Source organism: Protopterus annectens, chromosome 8.part0 (genome assembly GCF_019279795.1).
Source record: "Protopterus annectens isolate FY-2018-M chromosome 8.part0, PAN1.0, whole genome shotgun sequence".
NCBI lineage: Eukaryota > Metazoa > Chordata > Ceratodontiformes > Protopteridae > Protopterus > Protopterus annectens.
Genome location: NC_056741.1, coordinates 867,423,076 through 867,443,509, shown reverse-complemented (window position 1 = coordinate 867,443,509; position 20,434 = coordinate 867,423,076). Strand labels below are relative to the sequence as shown.

The 20,434-nt window shown below is 37.6% G+C and overlaps 1 protein-coding gene across 3 annotated transcripts in view; it reads right to left on the bottom strand.

Annotated features, from left to right (window-relative positions):
* The window catches only part of LOC122809123 (LHFPL tetraspan subfamily member 3 protein-like), a 57,257-nt gene that overhangs the window by 24,117 nt on the left and 12,706 nt on the right, over positions 1 to 20,434 (bottom strand). Inside the window, exon 3 of one of the 3 annotated variants that reach the window (XM_044080380.1) lies at positions 6,306 to 6,358. The exons of the other annotated variants lie outside the window; for them this stretch is intronic. Within the exon in view, the coding sequence (XP_043936315.1) occupies positions 6,321 to 6,358 (38 nt within the window). The 3' untranslated portion in view covers positions 6,306 to 6,320. Of the gene's footprint in view, positions 1 to 6,305; positions 6,359 to 20,434 lie in introns of those variants that run through there. 3 annotated transcript variants of the gene reach the window in all.

The following is a 20,434-nucleotide window of genomic DNA, read 5'->3' as shown; positions in this document are numbered from 1 at the left end:
CAGGATCCTAGGCCTTAAACACTTGCCCTATATGGACAGACTCAAAAAACTCCAGCTATTTTCTATCTCATATCGCCTACTTAGAGGTGATCTCTGCTTGGCTTACAAAGCTATATCTAACCCAGCTCTGTTAGACATGCTACATCTAAAGAAATACCAATCCCTCTGCACTACATGCTCCAGAGATCTCACAGAACAAGCTGGAGGGACAGGTTCATAACCCAGAAGCTGCCTAGGCTATGGAATAGACTTCCCATACATATCAAGCAGAGTGCCTCACTGGCCCTCTTCAAGAGAAATCTTGATGAGTGGATGGGAAATAGAAAATTCACCCCAGGGATCACTCCAGTGACTCTACTCGGCAGAGGCACTGGGAACTAAGGTCGTGTGGCACAATGCCAGGATAATCCTATGGGCTAGGCTTGTAAAGGCTCCAGGGCCATATGAACTTATGAACCTATATAAATATTTAACGTCTTTCCCATTCCAACATAACTATGTTGGCATATAATCCACCACAAGCCGAACCCATGGCTACTCCTTCTTTTTGATGATAGTATTCATGATTAAATGTGACAAAATTATATTTCAACACCATATCGAGTAGTTGCTCATATGCATTGATTTGGTCTTAATCCAATCCTTTATTTACCAGGAAATCACAGAACCTTTCTTCCCTGGTATCATGTGGTATAACACTGTACAGATCTTTTATATGAATTGTAATAAATACATATTCTTTATTGAATTCTACCTCATTCATCCTCTTCAGAAAATCCCAGGAATCAATGCATATGTGACGTTCACTATATACCAGATTTTTTAACTTGGTGTCAAGGAGTTTTGCCATGGGTTGAGTGATGGACCCTCTTGCATCCACAATGGGGCATGTAGGTGGTTGTGTTTGATCCTTATGGATCTTGGGCACTCCAAAAATATTAGGTGTCACTGGATATATCACACTTAAATAATTATATTCTTCCACAGAAATCATTCTATCTATAAATAAATCCTGTAAAAAACACCTAATCCTGGAATATGCTTGATTAAGTTCATTTAATGAACTTTGTTCATATGTTTTACTTGATAACATCTCCCTCATTTTGGCTACATAATCTGTTTTATTCATTATCACTAATCCTCCCCCCTTATCAGGTTTCATACACCTTATGCCTGTGGAAGCTTTAATAAATTCTAAATTCATACTTTCTTCTTCTGTAAGATTAGTTCTATGTGTGAACTGAGAACTTAATGCTGTAAAATCTAATTCACACATACGTTCAAATATCTCCAGGCAAGGGTGTAGCGGGGGATTATCAGTACTAGCCATTCTAAATAAACTTGATATTTCTCTCTCACCATCCTGAAATAACAGTTTTAAATTCAACTTGTGTACGTACAATTTCAAACCAAATAGCAATTGCACAACATTACAATGTTTACTAGGAATGAAGGTCATATCTTTAGCTAATAAATCACATAATTCTGTGTCAACATTTATGGATGAGAAGTTATAGACTTTAAAGTCTTTTGATGCATTTAGTCCAATGGATATGAGGGGAGCTGGAAAAAAGTAGTTTGATTATTCATAACTGAAATAAAATTCATCTCCTGCCCCTCCTGAACCCTCTGTTGCTGCCCCGAAAGTTGTTGTATTGACACCTCCTCAGTTGTTGTCTCACTGGTGGGTTGTCCCAGTGCAAGTTCCTCTGCTGTTGGTTCTTCAATCATTCTGACCATCTGAGTGGGGGATATTTCGCTGGGTCTAAAAAATATTCTTCATCGTCATCCTCATTTTCATTTGGGGCATTCTCTCGCCCATTTATCTGAGCATCAGGAATACTGCGTCTGTTAACCCACTCTTGAGACTATGGAGGTGGGGGATAAGCAGTATTATTATAATATTTATCTTAATCCCTATTTATGTTCTTTAATTTTTTAGCTTTAATTGCCTGGATTTGTTCTTCTATCGAACACAGAATTCTGGTGTATTCAAACTGATTAGCAGAAAAATTACTGTCATGCACAATTTGTTCGTCAAGTGTTAGGGTTTCCCTTGTCAAAAGTTCAATAGTCTCAGTATTATTTTTAATAACCAGCTCTAAATATTCAAACCCATGCCTATCAAACATATGGAGTAACTCTTTATGAAATGCTGAACCAGGCACTAGTACTGTTGGAAACCGCCAGATACGTAGGCCCTTAGGCACAATTTTTCTTTTCAGGCATTCCCTAAAATATTCCGTGTCTATTTGTAATTTTTTTAATTTTCAACAAATGTCAATCAAGTTCTGATAACTTATCATTTAGATTAGTTCTTGACTGGGTTAAGTTACTACTAAATCCCATATTTTGTTTTATCCATACAGACAAGGGAGGAAACCTGATTAAAACCACTGGCAACCACATTATTAGGTCGCCTCTCATTAGTACAGCTGTTAGAATTTTGCTCACTTTCATTGGATAAATTATGAAAGAGACTTACAGGTTGTTGAATTAATTCTGCTGCTGCTGCCGCATTATTTAAAGAGGGTGCTTTAGGCATCGTGTGTGGTCAGCTGGGAGAGAGATAGTTGCTCTATACGTTCCATTCGCTCATTCATTCTTTGAATCAACACTTAAATCTCCCACTGTTTCTTCCAAGGTTTGGGTGGAAGTCCATGGTGAAGACAACATTGTTCGTGCCATAAAAATGACTACAAACCAAGAAGAAAATATCCAAAACAACTCCGTACGAAAAAAGGCAAACACTTTTAAACACTGTTAAAATCAGTATATTTAATGCAAGAATTATATATAAAACAACTTTAAAATTATATACACGAGAAGTGCTTTCGTCCTGATATTAGGAAACTTCATCAGATAAGGCAGGAAAATACATCAGTGTGATTTAACTAGATGAAAACCAATCACAATTCAATAATGGCAACACACCCTCCCCAAATAAACCTATCAATTGATATTAAAATCACACACCTCCAAAGCGGAAATGCCTATGCACAAGTTCACCGTAACACTCATTCAGGTTAATTAAACTGAAAACACATGAATAGAAATAAAAATATATACATATATACAAGGCAAAAAAAGCCTAAATAGCACAATATAATGATATAAATAAACAAATATAATTCATTATTCACCTTTGCAGAGACTTTTTTCGTATAGAAGGCCAAAATACTAGTCCTTTTGCCCTTCATTTGGTACAGTCGGTTCCTGGGTGACCATGATGCAAGATAGTAATGTATTCTTGTTGCAAGGACTTTGGAACAATTACTTTTGGATGTTTCATAATGATGTAATTGTCAGGCAAAATCTCATCTCTGTATGGAAAATAAGATTGCACTTTTTGAGGTAAACTAGTTTGCTTTGACGGCCATCCTTGAGTTGGTGGACTAGCAATTTTCTGTTTCAGGATATAAAATGCTCTTTGGTGTTGCTCTAACCAAGACCATGATATGTTTATGTGTCAGCTCTCTAAGCAGTGCTGAAAATTAGCTCAAGTCTGGAATAAACTTGCATAGATAGTTAACCATGCCATGAAATCCTTGCAGGGCTTGAACATTGTCTGGAGCCGGCATCTCAAGAATGTTTGTTTGCTTAGAAAGGTCTGGTCGTAGGCCTGAACTGGTAAATAAATGACCAACGTAATTAACTTCTCATAGCCTAAATTTGCATTTGTGTGGATTGAGTTTAAGATTCACTTGACATGCCCTTTCCAGAACTTTTCTGAGGTTTCTGTCATGCTCTGCTTCACCATGACCTCCTACTAGTATATTATCTACTATAATAACACAAGGATACCCAGAAAACATTTGCTCCATAACACATTGAACTGAATTGACTTCACTTGCAAAATTTATCCCAAATCTGTACCTGCCACATGGAGTACTGAAAGTAGTGAGCAATGGGGATTTCTTGTCAAGCTGAACTTGCCAAAATGAACTCTTTGCATCTAAGACAAGAAAAACAGTGGTATTTGTCATCAAGCCTGTGATTTCAACTGTGCACATTGGATGACAAGATCTTTTTAGTGCTTTGTTCAAATCTCATGGATCAGTACATATTCTGATGTCATCTGAACTTTTCTTATGAGCTACCACCATGGAAGATACCCATTCAGTTGGAGTTGCAACTGGAAAAATCACACCTAGTCACACCATTTTATCTAACTCGACTTTGACTCTGTTCTGCATGGCTACTGGACTTTTCAAGCTGGCCTGATAACTGGACTTATATCTGGATCTAACTTAATGGAGTACACAACTGGAAGTTTCCCTAATTTGTCTTCAAAAAGATCAGCATAGGTAGAAAAAATGTACTGGGCGAAATTAGGGTAGTGGTCTTTCAAGCTAACGATGGACTTCCTTATTAAATGAACTAGTCCCATTTTCAAACTGTCTCTAAGCTCAAGTAATGACTGGACATGCATCTTGACCACATAGAATAACAAATCGTAGCTTCTCCCAGCAGAGTAATGTGAAAGCACTACTGAGCCTTCATTTTGAATTTCTTCACCTCCATAAGCAACAAGCTTCGCACACCTTGCCAAATCAAGTCTTTCACCATGACACACTCTAGCAAATGTTTCTGCTGACATAACATTGCACTTGGAACCTGTGTCAATTTTGAGTTCTATGGATTTGCCATTTATCTGAACAGTGCAAAATACTTCATTCTTTGCCCTTAAATCTACTGCATTGACCATTAATATAAAAGAGTAGGGTTGCAGCTTTCTAATAGATCAAATTGTTTCCTAAAATGTTCCCTCTTAGTAAAAGAATGCTGGCCTTTTGATTTGCAAAACCTTTTAAAATTATTCCACTTATTGTATTTGTGGTATTGCTGACCAAAAGCTAAACATTTTTACCTTTTAGATTCATGACTTCCACCACAATTACAACAGTTGGCAATGAAACTGGGTGGGGCCCATGCTTTGAGTTTACTGACTCACTCCTATGCTTCAGTGAGAGTGTGTTAACTCTGGAATTTAGTGGAAAGCTCTGGGGTTTACCAGTGATTGCTGTAGGGGTTACAGTTGCTGCTGTAAGCTTGGGCCTGTTTCTTTTAACCATCTGCTGCATACTATCAACATGAGCTTTATCACCGTGCCTTCTAGAGCTATTCTCATTTGTAAGCATATTTGTGTCATATGTCTGGCAAATCTCAATGGCCTTATTCAAAGTTAAATCACTGTCACGAACCAAAATTTTTCTCAACTTTAATACCACACACAAGTCTGTCCTTTATCAACTCATCCCTTACGTCACCAAATCTGCATGTTTTAGCTTTATTCCTCAAGTCAGTTACATATCCTGGAAAAGTTTCACTAGGCTTTTGATCACTTGTGTAAAATAAGTGCCTTTCCACTGCAACATTTGTCCGGGAGTTGCACATTTCTCTAAATTTATGTTTTAAGCACTCGGGGTCCTCCCTTGACTCAGCCAGTACAACATGATGGTTTTCTCCCTCTCCTGTATAGATATCAGGTGCATACACAAATGAACATTCCCTTTCAATGACATCTGACCTAGCTAAATTAAGCAGAATAAATGCCTTTGTAGAGTCATCTTTATCAGAAAATGCAGCCTGTATTTAAATGCCATACTCTTGCTCAAACACTCTCCAGTTTTCAGCAATATTACTGTCAAACACAAGTGCACTGCGTTTCGAAATCCATCTGCCATGCCCACGAAGTATGTACAAACACACTGAAAATATGGCCCTTGTAATTATGTATGAACAAACTGTTCTGTGAGCCTGTAATAACATTCAAATGCACAATAAACTCTTTACTGTACTTTGTGAAATGTGCTCTGTAATGGCTGTATTCTGCAAAATAACTTTACTGTAGTACTGCACAAACATGCGAACACTTTATACACTTCTGACGACTCGGCTATCTTTGATTAATGTGAAAAATACGGATTCACTACGCATGTATTGAAAAATGCAGTCGTTTCCTCTTATTTTATTTGTCTTATGCAATTAGAACTTTATTTCAAACATTTTCCGTAGTAATTCAAATATTTTTATTAGTATCGGACATATTGGTTTATACAAATGCCATGTAGAATGTTCTGTATAACTCATTTCATATTTTGTGAATAAGAAATAGTGTTGAGCAAGTTTCAACATCTGAAATTCTTTATGGAACTGTTTTGTGAAGTATACGTGCAGTAGGGACGATTCACTTCTCTATATTCCTCCAGGTCCAGCCAAGTGCCTCTCGAACTCAAACTCAAGGATTTGGATTCCATCCTGGCTTTAAGTCATTTTAGACATGCTGCTTCTGACACCATGTCACTTGTCCTTCTCTATCATAGATGACAAGCAGGTGGGGTGTTTCGTTTAGATGCTTTAATACATAAAAACACATCAGGATAGATAGCAGCTTCATAAAATATAAACAAACTGGTTAACAAACAGACCTTACATAAATACATGCTTACATCTCAACAGCTTACTACAAAATGGCAGTCAGGTTTGCACGTGCTCAGTATTTGTACACTTATGCAAGCCCTTGGATAGCTTCTTAAAGGTATATACACACACACAATGATCTACACTTGCCATAGATGTTTGCACCATTCACTCCAAGCTTTCTGCATATTGTTGAAAGCTTTTGCTGCCCCCAGTGTGCCATTTTTAGGAAAGATCCTACTGATAATCCTTCCAACCTAACTTCAAGAACAAATAGAACCTGGAACATATAAAATATGGCTCTACTTAATTCTCTAGATTAAGGAGAATATCAAACAGTTAGGTAAGAAAATAAAAAAAAAAACATAAGAAAAACAAAGGGATCCCATGATCACAGACTAGCTACAGAAGCCAAACACATCTACAAATCATTCTTAATTATGTCAGAAAAATAAGAAATAACACTCAGCATTGCTCTGATTCATAGTAGTGCAAACTACTATGATCCAGTACATACTACCAACATATTGGCTAATAAATTCAGTCCCTATGTCACCCTAGAGACATCTACTCCAAACCAACATATCCCTGATGAAGTCAATCAACCAATCATTATAAAAGAGGATGTAATGGAGGTACCCTCCAAAACAAATAATACCTTATTCATGGGGCCTGACATCATACCCAGTTATCTAATTAATAGCACTAAGCATGCACTCTTCAGCCTCTACAACCTGAGCATAGCAAATGGCTTTGTCTCACGGGAGTGGTGCACAGCTGTTGTGATATCATTCCACAAAGGTGGCCCCCACCACAGGCCCAGACAATTACAGACCCATCAGTCTAGTAAGTCTTATAAGCAAAGCCATAAAATATATAATAAATGACTAACTATGATATCAAAAATCTTTATCAGACTTGGGACTACCAAAATGGTTGCACAGTGGTCAACAGCTTAACTTCACGTCTCCCCATGTGAAAAAAGAAACTGAGAGATAAGGGCCAAAAACTCTGCCACTTTTAATAAATTCAGTTACTGGCTAGTAAGTATACTGCCTAGATGCCTACAAAGAAGACATTAAAGAGTGTAAAAGAAAATCAACAAGGAAAAGGTGAAAAAAAACCACTGACTCGCAAGAATCCTGCAGCTCTTCAGCAAAAAGAAGTTCAAGCCCCAGTTTGATGCAAGGCATGGCTTCCAGTATTCTAGTGGAAAAATAAGTCAAATGTGCTCACAGCTGATTAAAATAAACAAAATATTGAAGAAACAGAAAATATGTCAAGCGAGGAGATATGCCTGTTCTACAGCAGACTGCAGTAAGATGAGACAAGACATAATTAACTGAACTGGAGAGAATCTGTTTATTCTGTGGCTATAAGGGAAGGTTGAAATAGGCTTTATATTTTTTTGTATTTGTCGATTGAAAATTTTGTACCTGCACTTTTTAATAAGTTCCATAAATATAAACATTCTTGGTGAAACTCATCTACAAAGGTTGCAAAATCAATTACGGAATTTATGTAAAAGATTGAAGAGGAAGTCTGAGAGAAAGAGATTATTTAAGTACAGAATAATAAGAAATAAATTGAGGAAGTTATCCAGAATGAAGATAGAGGTTTAGGAAAAGCTAGTCGCATCACTGGTAATTAAAAGGCATGTTTAATCATGTAAAGAGGTTTAGGAAAGATGCCTATACTAGATGTGAGCTTCAAGCTGGTGATGAATTAATAACTGACCCTGAGTCAGTAGCTAACACTTTTATTGATTATTTTTCTGGACATGGAGATGGAGTGAGTAGTCAGAATTAAACTTTTAACATGTTTGCTGACTGCCCAGACATGTTTATACTTAGGTCTGATGTATTGCATACATGGTTAGAAGTATATCTGCAGCAGGGATTGATGGCATTAGTGGTTTCTTCCTATCTTCTATTATTGGGGACTTTCCACCTTGTTTGTGCTATTTATTAAAAAAATAGAGTTAGAATATGTCTCCCAGTTCGGAAATTGGCATATATAGTTACTGTTCCAAAGGGTGGTAATTCCCATGTTGTTGAAAACTATAGACTGATTAGTCTTATGAGCTTTATTGGAAGATGTTTTGAACAGGTATTATCTCAATATATTAGTAGTTCTTTGGATGATTAATATGATTTAATGCAACATGGATTTGTTCCTGGTAGATCCTGTGAAACTAATTTGTTAGTTTTTTTAATGAACACCTGTGGAGGGCCTTGGATGATGGGATTGCTGTAGCTGTCACATATTTAGATATATCCAAGGCTTTTGAAGTTTTGATACTATGTCCCATTATAGAATGCTAGATCTATTAAACAAAATATTAACAGATATGTAATCAAGTAGATTGCAAATTGATTGGATGGTGGTAGTGGTAGTAGTAGTAGTAGTAGGTAAAATTGGTAATTATTTTTCAGATGAGAGGTTGATCATTAAGGGCATCTCACAGAATTCAGTATTGGGTCTGATACTGTTTTGAATTTTTATAACTAATTTTTCATCTGTTGATAAATTTTAGTTGACAAAATATGGTGATTATGTTAAATTTGGCTTAATTATCTGAGAAATATCCAATCAGTTTCCCTGCAAGCTTATTTAGATAACATATTTAAATGGGTTATAGGGAATGAAATGACATTTAATGTTAAGAAGACTTGTGTTATGCATTTATCCTAATGCATTGGATAATATTGCTATCCAAAAGGTTAATATTATTAGGGATTTGGTTAGAGGATAAGTTAAGTTTTAATCATTACCTGTTGGATATCATTAGAAGATATTATGGAATCTGTAACATTTTCAGAAATATTTATAGTAGAGATAGTATTGTTTCTCTTTCCATTTATAAGACTATAGTGAGACCAATTATTGAATCTCTTGCAGGTCTTTTTGTGTATATAATAAGATGCAGTTAGATAAACTGGAAATGATTCAAAGACATTTACCAGGAGAATTCAAGGGATGGCAGGAGTGGAATATTGTGAGATATTACCCTTGTACACAGCAAAATATAGATTGAGCAGGGGAGACCTTATCACTATGTATAAGTGTTTTAAAGATTATAAATTTGGGAATTGTGTGGGAGTATATAAAAGCACTCCATGAATACCAGAAATAAATTTGGTGAATAGTAAGTTAGGTAAAACATCTATACAGGATAGCTCTTTTTATGGGAAAGCAGGTCTATAGTGGAATAAAATTTCTTTAGGACTGAGGAAATCAGAGACAACTGGATCTTTTAAATGCAGTTTGAATTTATGAGTGGGTTTGATGGCTTTTAACCCAGTTTTTATGGTGGCAAGCTTTCTGAGGGTCTTTATTAGCCTTTGGGCTAGGTGTCTCTGAATATCTGAACATATGAAGCATTCCAACTCGAATAACAAAAGTCTAGAAAAATGGAAAAAAAATAAACATATAGTCAGATGATCTGATATAACTGCAAAAATCAGAGGTTGAAATGAAGAAAAGGGTGGCTAAGTATGAGTCTGCTCAAGAAGAGAAGTTACACAAAATGGCAAAATGGTATAATTAGAGGACAGAGCATGCAGAGATAACCTGAGATTTTCTGAAGTACCAGAGAAACTGGAAAGAACACACTGTATTAGTTTTATGAAGGCACAAATAAGCAACCAAACTGGTATTCCACAGCAGGATTTGTTAACTGAAAGGGCACATTGTGTGTATGCTCCAAAGCTGGCCATGAGAAAGCATCCAAGACTTAGTTGATCCTGACAAAACTGTGGCAGAACAGCAAAGTATTAAAAGTGAGAAACAGTAGAGTATTTGTAGAAAATTATTATTCTCTGTATACCAGGCAGAAGAGAATCAAATTTATTCCAGCAATTAGAGAATGTTAAGAAGAAGGTATGAGATATTCAAGCCACTGTATACAGCTGTCTTCAGAATGTCTCTTTTTTTCCTGAAGGATTAAAGTAATTTTTGATGCAGAAAAGCTATGCAGGAAATGCAAAAATTTGTTTAACAAAACGTGAGGTATCGAGCATAAGGAGACTCTGCCTCTCATGCTGATTTGATAATAAAGCTCATAGAGACTTTGTCAGTGAAACCCTTTCCCATGTTCTAGAGGAAATGCTTGAGAGATAGAGAAAAGCACAGGAGTTGATTAGAAGAATTGTCTAGAGCTGGGAGATGTATATGAGCAGGACGAAGACCAGCAATATGGAAATTAGTGAATAAATGTGAGATTACAAAGCATCAATTGCCTTTTTGAAATCTGTCTGTTTATATGGCTGTACAAGAAAAAGTGGAAAGAATGGACTTGTGTTGACTTTGTTAAACATGTGCAGGACTGAAAAGCATTTGCCCCACTTCATGACATTAATGTTTAGAAGAACTCCAAGAGGAGGGAAAGAGGAAGGAAAAGGGTAATTGAAAGTAAAACAATTTCTGTTCTTAATAGTATTTCTATAAAAATGTTCATGATATAAATACTTGTGATATAGTAAAGCATTTTCAGATATTATTGTATGCAATAAAGACACTAAAGTAAACAGATGCCTCTTTTTCTTCTTTTTTTATTATTAAGAAATGTAGGCATTACAATGCTAAAAGTAGCTGGGCAAAAGCATGTTTAAGTTAATGGAGTGTAATCATGGGTTGTTGAGGTGGGGGGTGGGGTATAAAGGTACACAGATCATAATATATGTAGAGTTGAGATGTTTTCTCTTACTTTTGCATGGGTGAATGTCTGGATTAAGACCTTTGGCTTAATCTGATAACATGTTTTATAGGGAAGCAAGTAAATATGAGAACACTGAATGTAATGAAAAGGTTTCCTTTGGCATGACTTTAGAAGCCTGCAGCTGACAGTTACATTTTTCTTTATATTGACATGGAAACAAGCTGTTTATAGGGCAATAAAAATCCAGAGCACTGGTTTCTTTGAAGCTAAAATTAATGATTTCTGAAAACGTTCAAGTTGCTTTTCACATCTGGGAGAGGAATAAAGACAAAACAAGAACAAAAGCAATTAGGGTACAAAGGACCACAGGAAGTCACATGTGTACTAGCATGGATAACCTTAACTTTAAGTTAGATAACGCCTGTGTATGTGCAGCTGTCTATTTAGGGTAGTTGCTCCTATTAGGAGGGTTAAACTTTATTGTTTGAAGATGTATATAGTTTTGTTTGTTTTGTATTAAGTTAATATTTTATAGGGGTGTTCTATAGGTACAGTGTGTGTGTGTGTGCGTGTGTGTGTGTGTGTGTGTGTGTGTGTGTGTGTGTGTGTGTGTGTGTGTGTGTGTGTGTGTGTGTGTGTGTGTGTGTGTGTGTCTGTGTGTGTGTGTGTGTATTTGAGGTCTTTCATTAAGACAATCTTGTAAAATGTGACATACATTTAAATAGAGAGGAAAAGAAAACTGTATAAAATATCAACCTGACAAACATTAGTGAGTGCATATATTACAAAATCTTGAAATAGTCTACTGCACACAATGGTACAATGGTACCTCCTATACTGAGCCAACAGTTATTGCCAATATACTGGCCGACAGATTCAGTGCCAACTTTACCCCTCTCTTCCCCCAAAGGACCAATCACAATACCAGTAGATTGCCAGGCACCCAGTATTACTGCTGCACAGGTTAAAACATCACTGTCCAAGGCCAAGAATATAGCTTCTATGAGACCTAACAATATCCCTGGCTATGTTCTACATGAACTACAGAGTGAACTGTCACCTCACCTGTGTGCCCTGTTCAATCACAGCCTCACCTCAGGCTATGTCTCTACTGAATAACGTGCTGCTACAGTCATCCATCTCCACAAAGGTGGAGTGACTACAGACCCTGGGAACTATTGCCCCATTAGCCTGATGAGTTTGATGTGCAAAGCTATGGAACACATCATCACGGACATAATAAAAAAGGATACAGGGAATCTCCAAACTCTGGATCCCACACAGTTTGGTTTTGTGAAGGGTAGATCATGCCTGCTCAGCTTGGTCAACTTCTTTGAGTCAGTCACCAGAACTGTGGAAGAAAGCAAGGTGGTTCATACAGCCGACCTTGATGTGGCTAAGGCCTTTGATATCATTCCCCATTCAGGAATCATAGAAAAACTCACTAAGCTAGGCATCAAACTGCTCACAGACAGAACCCACAGTGTGAAAGTAGCTGACTCCAAGTCAGACTGCTGATTAGTCACGAGTGGAGTCCCACAGGGTTCAGTCCTGGGTCCTCTACTGTTTGGAATCTACTTCTCTGAAGTTCAGGCTAACACAAAGGGACTCTGGCTGACAAAGTTCATAGACAACTGCAAGTTGGGAGCTATTATTAACTCCTCAAGTGATGTTGACATCCTACAGAATGGCCTAACTGAGACCAATGACTGATATCAGAACCATGGCCTTAAGCTCAATGCCAAAAAATGTGTCTCCATCCCCTTTGGGAAAAACTTGGTTTCCACGAATAACAACATCGATGGTAGTCCACTGAACACAGAAGGTGTTATAAGAGATCTGTGAATACAGGTTGACAGCAACCTCTCTTTTGATCACCACATTGCCACTGTTGTCAGAAAGTCCTTCTATGTGGCACATCTCATTACTAAGGGTTTTGCATCCAGGAAGAAAGAAGTAATTGTCTCCCTCTACTCTTCCTCATTAGACAGTCATCGAGTACAATGCCCCATTTGGCATGTACCTCACTAAACACCTGCAACAACTGGAGAGGCCGTGAAAGTACCTCACAAACAGGATCCTAGGCCATAACACTTGTCCTATATGGATAGACTCAAAAAACTCCAACTTTTCTGTCTCGTATCACCTACTTATAGGCAATCTCTGCTTGACTTACAAAGCCATATCTGACCCAGCTCTGTTAGAAATGCTACATCTAAAAAAATCCCAACCCTTGCATCACACGCTCCAGAGACCTCAACCTCATTACCACAATCAACTGAACGTACTGGAGGGACAGGGACAGGTTCATAACTCAGTGACTGCCCTTGCTATGGAATAGACTTCCTACACATGTCAAGCAGAGCACCTCGCTGACCCTCTTCAAGAGAAATCTATATGAGTGGATGGAAAATAGAAAATTCACGCCGGGGATAACTACAGTAGCTTTATTTGACAGAGGCACTAGGAACTAAGGTTGGGTGGCATGATGCCAGGGTAATCCTATGGCTAGGCTTGCAAAGGCCCCAGGGCCATTAGCCTAGTACACACCTATGAACCTATAATGGCTAAAAGAATGACAAAGATGTTGCCAAAAATTGATAGATATGGATCAATGTGGTTTTGTAAAAGGGAGGCAAGCATTTAACATCATTAATAGAACAATGATGATCCAGGGGGAAGCAGAACATAAAAAATACCACTGTTAGTGGTGGTCTTGATGCAGAGAAAGCATTCGACAGAGAAAGCTGGGTTTTCTGAGAAGGGGAAATGAAAGCATTTGCATTTCCTAATGCAATAATAATGTTAATTATTAGGATATATGAGCCATCAGAGGCAAAAATCAAAGTGGGAAAGTTCCTCTCAGACAACTTGTGTCTGAACACAGGAACCAGGTAGGATTGTCCTCTTTCTCTTTGTGATTTACATTATATTTATAGCCATTGGTAAAGAAAAATAAAGGACTCAAATTCAAGGATATAGTTAGTGTGGTAATCAAGAAAAGTTGGATTTATTTGTAGACATTATTATTTTTACCTGATAAAACCAGAAAAGGACATCTCAATGTTGTGGCCCATTTTGAGACTGTTTCAAGTTTTTTTAAGGACATAAAATTAATTAATCATTTTTTTTCGCTATATACAATTAATGAAGATAAAAAAGGCTATAGCTGTAAACTACCCACACATGAATTGGTTCAGCAATACCCATATTTATGGGGGCATGATAAAATTAAGTATTTATGAGTATGGGTTAAAATGTTTCTGTTATGGCTAATGATATGTGGGAGGAGTCTAAACAAAAGATAAGACAAAAACTGAGAAACTGCAAGAACTTGTCTATGGATATGAAAAACATGATACAAGCAGTTAAAATGTTTTTAGTCACTTTAGTTTTTATACACAGGTCAGGTATATTTTTTATTAACCAGAGAAGAAGTTGTGGATAGTGATTAATAAAGCACTGAAGGATTTTATCTGGGAGGGGCAGAGTGCAAAAGTCAAGTGTGATAGGTTAATCCTTCCAATAGAGCAAGGAGGTTTATGATTACCTGATTTGAAAGGATATTTAAGAGCTACACAGTTAAGGCTGTGATACATAGAACAAGCAGAAAGTTAAAATTAAAAAAATGCAAAGGGATGACCATGAAGTGTGTGTGTGTGTGTGTGGGGGGGGGGGGTAGCATTCAAGAAATATGGAGAGAGTGGGATATTGGCTACATATCTTTAAGGAGAATAACAACAGTCATACAGAATATATTCATAAAGTATTCTAAGAACTAACCCAACATGGGAATGGAGAAACAACATTCTGCCAACAGGGATGACTGCAATTATGGGTATAGAGAATAGGCAAGAGGGGGCTGGAATTTACTGGAGGAAAATGGCAAAGGAACCAAGGTACTGGGAACAAATAATTTGAGAGGGAACAGTAATAGAATGAGAAGAGAAAAAGAAGACATTTGGACTGGAGGCTAGAGGCTGCTTTCCCTATCAGGGATTGTTATCAGAGTATAGGCAAAGAGAAAGGGATAGGGGAATCCTAAGTGAAGACCTGCACTGGTAGAAATTTTAGTTGAATCTAGTCAGAAGATGATGTTAAAAGGGGACAATTATTGGGGCATATAAAATATTGCATTTTAGCTATAGGAGTCAGTCAGAGGAGGTTAGAAAAGATTGGATAAGCAATTCTCAAAGAAACAATGGGAGGACATGCAACAAAGTTTCGAACATTTAGTATTTTTGCTTGAAATTATTTGCATTAAGTCTTTTTATACCCCAAGCAGACTTCAAAGAATTTTTCCTCAGGTAGATGACAAATGTTGGAGGTGTGATGGAGAAGAAAAGGGTAACTGGGAGCATATGTTTTGGGATTGTAATGAGTTGACAGACTTTTAAAATTCCCTGCAGACTACTCTGTCAGAAATAATGGGTCGACAATGGATTTAACTAAGACAATTATTTTTTTGAGCTGGGATACAGGATCTGAATTCTCTAGACAAAGTAAGTCTTTGTTAATGTTAATTGTGGTGGCTACCACAAAAGAAATTACTAGAAAATGGAAGTCAAAGTCTAAACCAACCATATTTGAAGTAGTGAATATTGTAAAAGTGATACAAAAACTGGATTTGGTATCTTTATAAAAGGGTAAGGGTAAATTACATTGAAAAAAATGGAAATTGGTGGAACAATAAATACAACAAAATGTTTTGGAGGAGAAATGAGGTTTAAGGGATGGCAGGAATTGACCAACTTATTTAATATTGGATTGTGTTTATTGTACAGAAAAATATATGTGATGTATAATGTTTGTAACAGTGAACATGTTAATATAGTTTGTTTTGGTTATTATGGTTTGTTTTGTTTTATAAAAATGTAAGTTTTAAATACAAGTGATAATTTAGTAAAGGAGTTTAAAAAATCTTATTAGACTTAAACCCCAGCAGTCTGGCTTTTTCAAGGGTAGTTCCAGTCTAGTGAATCTTGTAAACTTGTTTGAAAAAGTTATGGAAGCTGTAGACCATGAACAAAAATGTCTACATGGTATACCTTGATGTAGCCAAGGTGTTCATAGGAGGTTATCAGGATCATAGGAGGTTTATAGGCTAATGGCCCTAGAGTTTTTTAAGCCTAGCCATTCATGCCCCAATTTTTCAATTATCATTGCCCAATAACTAAAACAGCTTTGGTATATGCCTGTGCCTTAGGGCATCTAGAAGCTGCCCCTGTCCATAAGGGACACAGTCAACAACCCAAGGTTGAATCTGCGAGTTCGTCTCCACTGGTCCAAATTGTGTTTGAATTGTCTTAGGGAAGAGCTCTGCTTCACATGAATGGGAAGTTTGCTCCAGAGAAGGAGTTATCTCTGAGACACATACCTGTCTCTCCGGTATGTTCTGTACCAGCAGTTAAAAGGAATCCTTGGTATTGCAGTTATTTACTTTGGTACTGTTTTGCTTCTATTTTATTTTTTTCCCTGTCTTTAAATGTATACCTCTCAACCACCTAGAGTAAGAAATCTGGACAAAGCCAATAGCCAAACATAATGTGGTGATAAAGCCACAAAATAGGGACAATTTCTAGATATTGTTCTTATAAACTTAGTTTCCAGAATAACAGGTTTTGTGCTACCATACATGTTCTGAAGGATATGATATCTGAAACTCAAATTTCTGTCATTATCTTATAATCTCATTCATCTGTGATTTGCCAGTAAACTACATATTTTATGGGGGGGGGGGGGGGGAGACAAAGGTCCAAAAAAGAAACCATTTTTAAATATTGCTCTTATAAACTTAGAAAGTTGCTATAATAACAGGATTCATGTTAATGTGCATTTTCTGAAGGATATAACATTTGAAACTCAAATGTATGTAATTATTGAGAGAACCAGCCTTCAAGGCACAAATCTGGACAGTTGAGAGGTATGGTATGTACATTAGCATCTGATAATGTCTTGGCTCAAGAATCAGGGATGAAGAAAGTAAAACTAGAGACAAAGTTCCCTAATCAGACAGATTTTAAATATTGTTATGTACTTAGAAATTTGATAAAATAACACATTTAGCCTTAGCATGCATTTTATGAAGGATAAAACTCAGACTGCTAAGGAATACTCAGTGACTGCTGTCCTCACCATGTGAAAATGTCTGAAGAACAGACAGGAATACAAGAAAAAAATCAGGGTCATTTAGCAAAGTGAAGGATAGCTGAGAACATTATGTCTATGTGTGAGGAGGGGGCTATGGACATATAATGCTTTGGACTGGATGTCTGACAGCAGTGATTTCATTGTTGGTACAATATATGTATTTCTTTCTTCAGTGAATCAGAATGAAACATCTGAGAAGTACTAGGTCAATAAAGTGACACAAATTGCTGAATACATTTCTGTGCCTGGATGTGTGGTGAGTCAATTGTGTATCTGTACCTTTGCATCTTTGTGTGTGATTATATGTATCCAGCAGTTATAGCCACTTAATTGACACAGTATCCTTGGATGCTTTATTCTGAATGAATAAAGAAATACATAAATTATACCAACAGTGAAGTTACTGTTGTGTGTGTGTGTGTGTGTGTGTGTGTGTGTGTGTGTGTGTGTGTGTGTGTGTGTGTGTGTGTGTGTGTGTGTGTGTATTTTGCTTGGAAGGCCATGGCCATTATTAAGGTATGCTTTTCGTGCAGTGTGAAAATAGGCTGTCCCGCATTTTGACTGTTTGTCACACATTGTTATGGTCTGTGTTCCACACTGGCCTATTAGCAGGTTGAGACCTATGTTTCTATGCAGTTATTTTCATGCTTGTAACCGGTTTTCCTTAAATACTTCCACATAGGTCATTGTGTTCCCTGAGTTTGGGAGGCATGGAATTTATCTATGCCATCACTTAATAGAATGCAATTAGCCTTGGAAAAGTTCTTGAAGGTTCTGGGATTTGCTGGGGACTTGGCCTTTATATTTATTTCAAGGATGACTGCATTGTGATCTGATCTGACCAGTGAGGACATTAAGCTGGGGGAAGGGGAGTATGTGCAAGATTCCCTCATATTTGTGAGTACAAGATCTAGGATATCTGCACCTCTAGTAGGTGCACAGACTAGCTGTTCCAGAGTGTTTGTACTGATAAAGGCTAGGAATCCATGAATCTTTGAGTCAGCATGATATGATGTCCTGTATCCAAATAGGACATTGAGGGCCAGGTATTTACAAGCTACCAATGAATATGGCATTGGGCTGAATGGTGAGTGACTCAAGTACATGGTATAGTTATCCTGGGTTTTAGTTGGGACCTATAGCTAGCAAGGGTATGGTGTAGGACTTTACCTGTGGTTAGTTGGACATGTAGTAGCTCAAGCACGTCATATTGTTTGTCCAAACTTGACGTGTGCTTACTTTTTTATGTAGATTGATATACTTCCACCTCTTATACCTTTTTATGCAGTAGCTGGTCTACATGCATTACAGGCTTGCACTGCTGGGATGCTTTCCATGGCTTTAAACCATGTCTCAGTAACTTCAAAGATATCAACACCCTCAAGTGTGAGGAGCACTTTCATGGGATGGAGCTTCTTATTGAGATTCCTAACCCTGAGCAGTAATACCTTTAGTTTATCTCAAGAAGAATTTACTATGTTGGAAGGTTTATCAGGTTGGCATTGCCTTAAAAAAACATTATAGGGTGGATAGTGTTTTGGGCAATACCTGAAGACCTAGTGCAGACCTTTCCTGGCAAAGCAGCATGGCCTGTTGATCATGTCCTCCCAAACAGACAAATATTGAACCACCTTAGAATATTACCAGTAACTGAGCCATTTGTTAATGTCAGTCATTTTCTGTTTATCTTGTGGTATATTCCTTGGAGAAGTTAGAATGTTACTCAATGCTAGGCTTATACCTGCCTGGGACACATAATCTGAAAGTTCCATCATGTCTCTCTCTCTCTTCATTTTGTCCAGGGAGGTACGTCTCAGGTCATTGATGCCCACATGGAGTCATACTGGCACTTGGGGTCCAATGTCTTGAGTGAGTGTGTGATCTGGCAGATTCTTGCCCCTGATAGGCAACTGACAGTAACTGCTTCTTTGCTCAGCCTGGTGAGAGGGCCATCAGTGTATCTCACAGTACAGTCTCCAGTGACCAATATATTTGGCTGTGTGGTAGTTTGCCTTAAGGATTTCGAGTTTGAAATTTTGTCATGGAATGTGTCCTGGGAGTGTTTTCTTTGTAGGGTGCTTGGGAGGATGCTGAGGACAGAGTGCGTGTGCAGCCTTTAAGGTTTGGGTAGATAGCATTACAGAACCTCAGCATATGTTAGTTTATGTGCCTGATCCATAGTAGGTGTAGTGTGTATGTGTGTGTGTGTGTGTGTGTGTGTGTGTGTGTGTGTGTGTGTGTGTGTGTGTGTGTGTGTGTGTGTGTGTGTGTGTTACTGGCAACCTGCTTGGAGATATCAGTGCCTGTACACAAGAGCTTTGCCTCTAAAGACATAGTGTAATTGGAGCTCCTTCGACCATACCACATGCAAATATAATAAGCAAGTTGAAGGAACTCCAAACTGACCTGTATGTGGTTAGGTGGATAGCCAACTGGCTTAGTGGCAGGACTCACATAGTAAGAGTAGTGGGTGCATCCTCTGAAAGCATGATGGCGAACAGTGGAGTCTTGTAGGGATCTGTGCTGTTTGGCATCTGTTTCTCACATCTCTACTTATAAAATAAGAATATTTGGTTAATAAAGTTCACAGATGATTGTAAGAAGGTAGTCATCGTCAAGTCCCCCTCTGACACACATGCACTGTATCTTGAGTTTACACTTGTCAATACCTGGTGTACTAAAAATGGACTCAAGCTCAATAGCAAAAAGTGAAGTATTGTAGCAATGGTAAGCACCCCCAGGTCCAGCCTATAGCACAGATAGCACACTACTTCAAAATGAAAAGGTCATGTGAAACCTGAGTACATGGGTTGGCAGTTCCCCAACATTTGACCATCACATTGTGACAATGGTTAGGAAATCCTTTTAACTTTTACAGCTCATAGCAAAATGTGTTTCTTTCTGGTCAAAAGAAGTCTTCATCGTCATCTACTGTGCTTTAATTAGACCCATCATTGAGTATAATGCCCCTTTGGGATGTACCATATTAAGCATATCAGAAAATTGGAAATACCCAAGAGGTTTGTAACTAAAAGGATTAGGAGCCTAAACATCTGATCTACAAAGATAGACTGAAGAGTTTCTTTCTTTACCCCCATTTCAAATAGACTCTTTAAAGGGAGACCTGTGTCATGCTTATAGTTCAAGAAGTCTTATTCCTCAATAAATCAAACAATCCAGCTAAAACTAGGGCCAGAGATC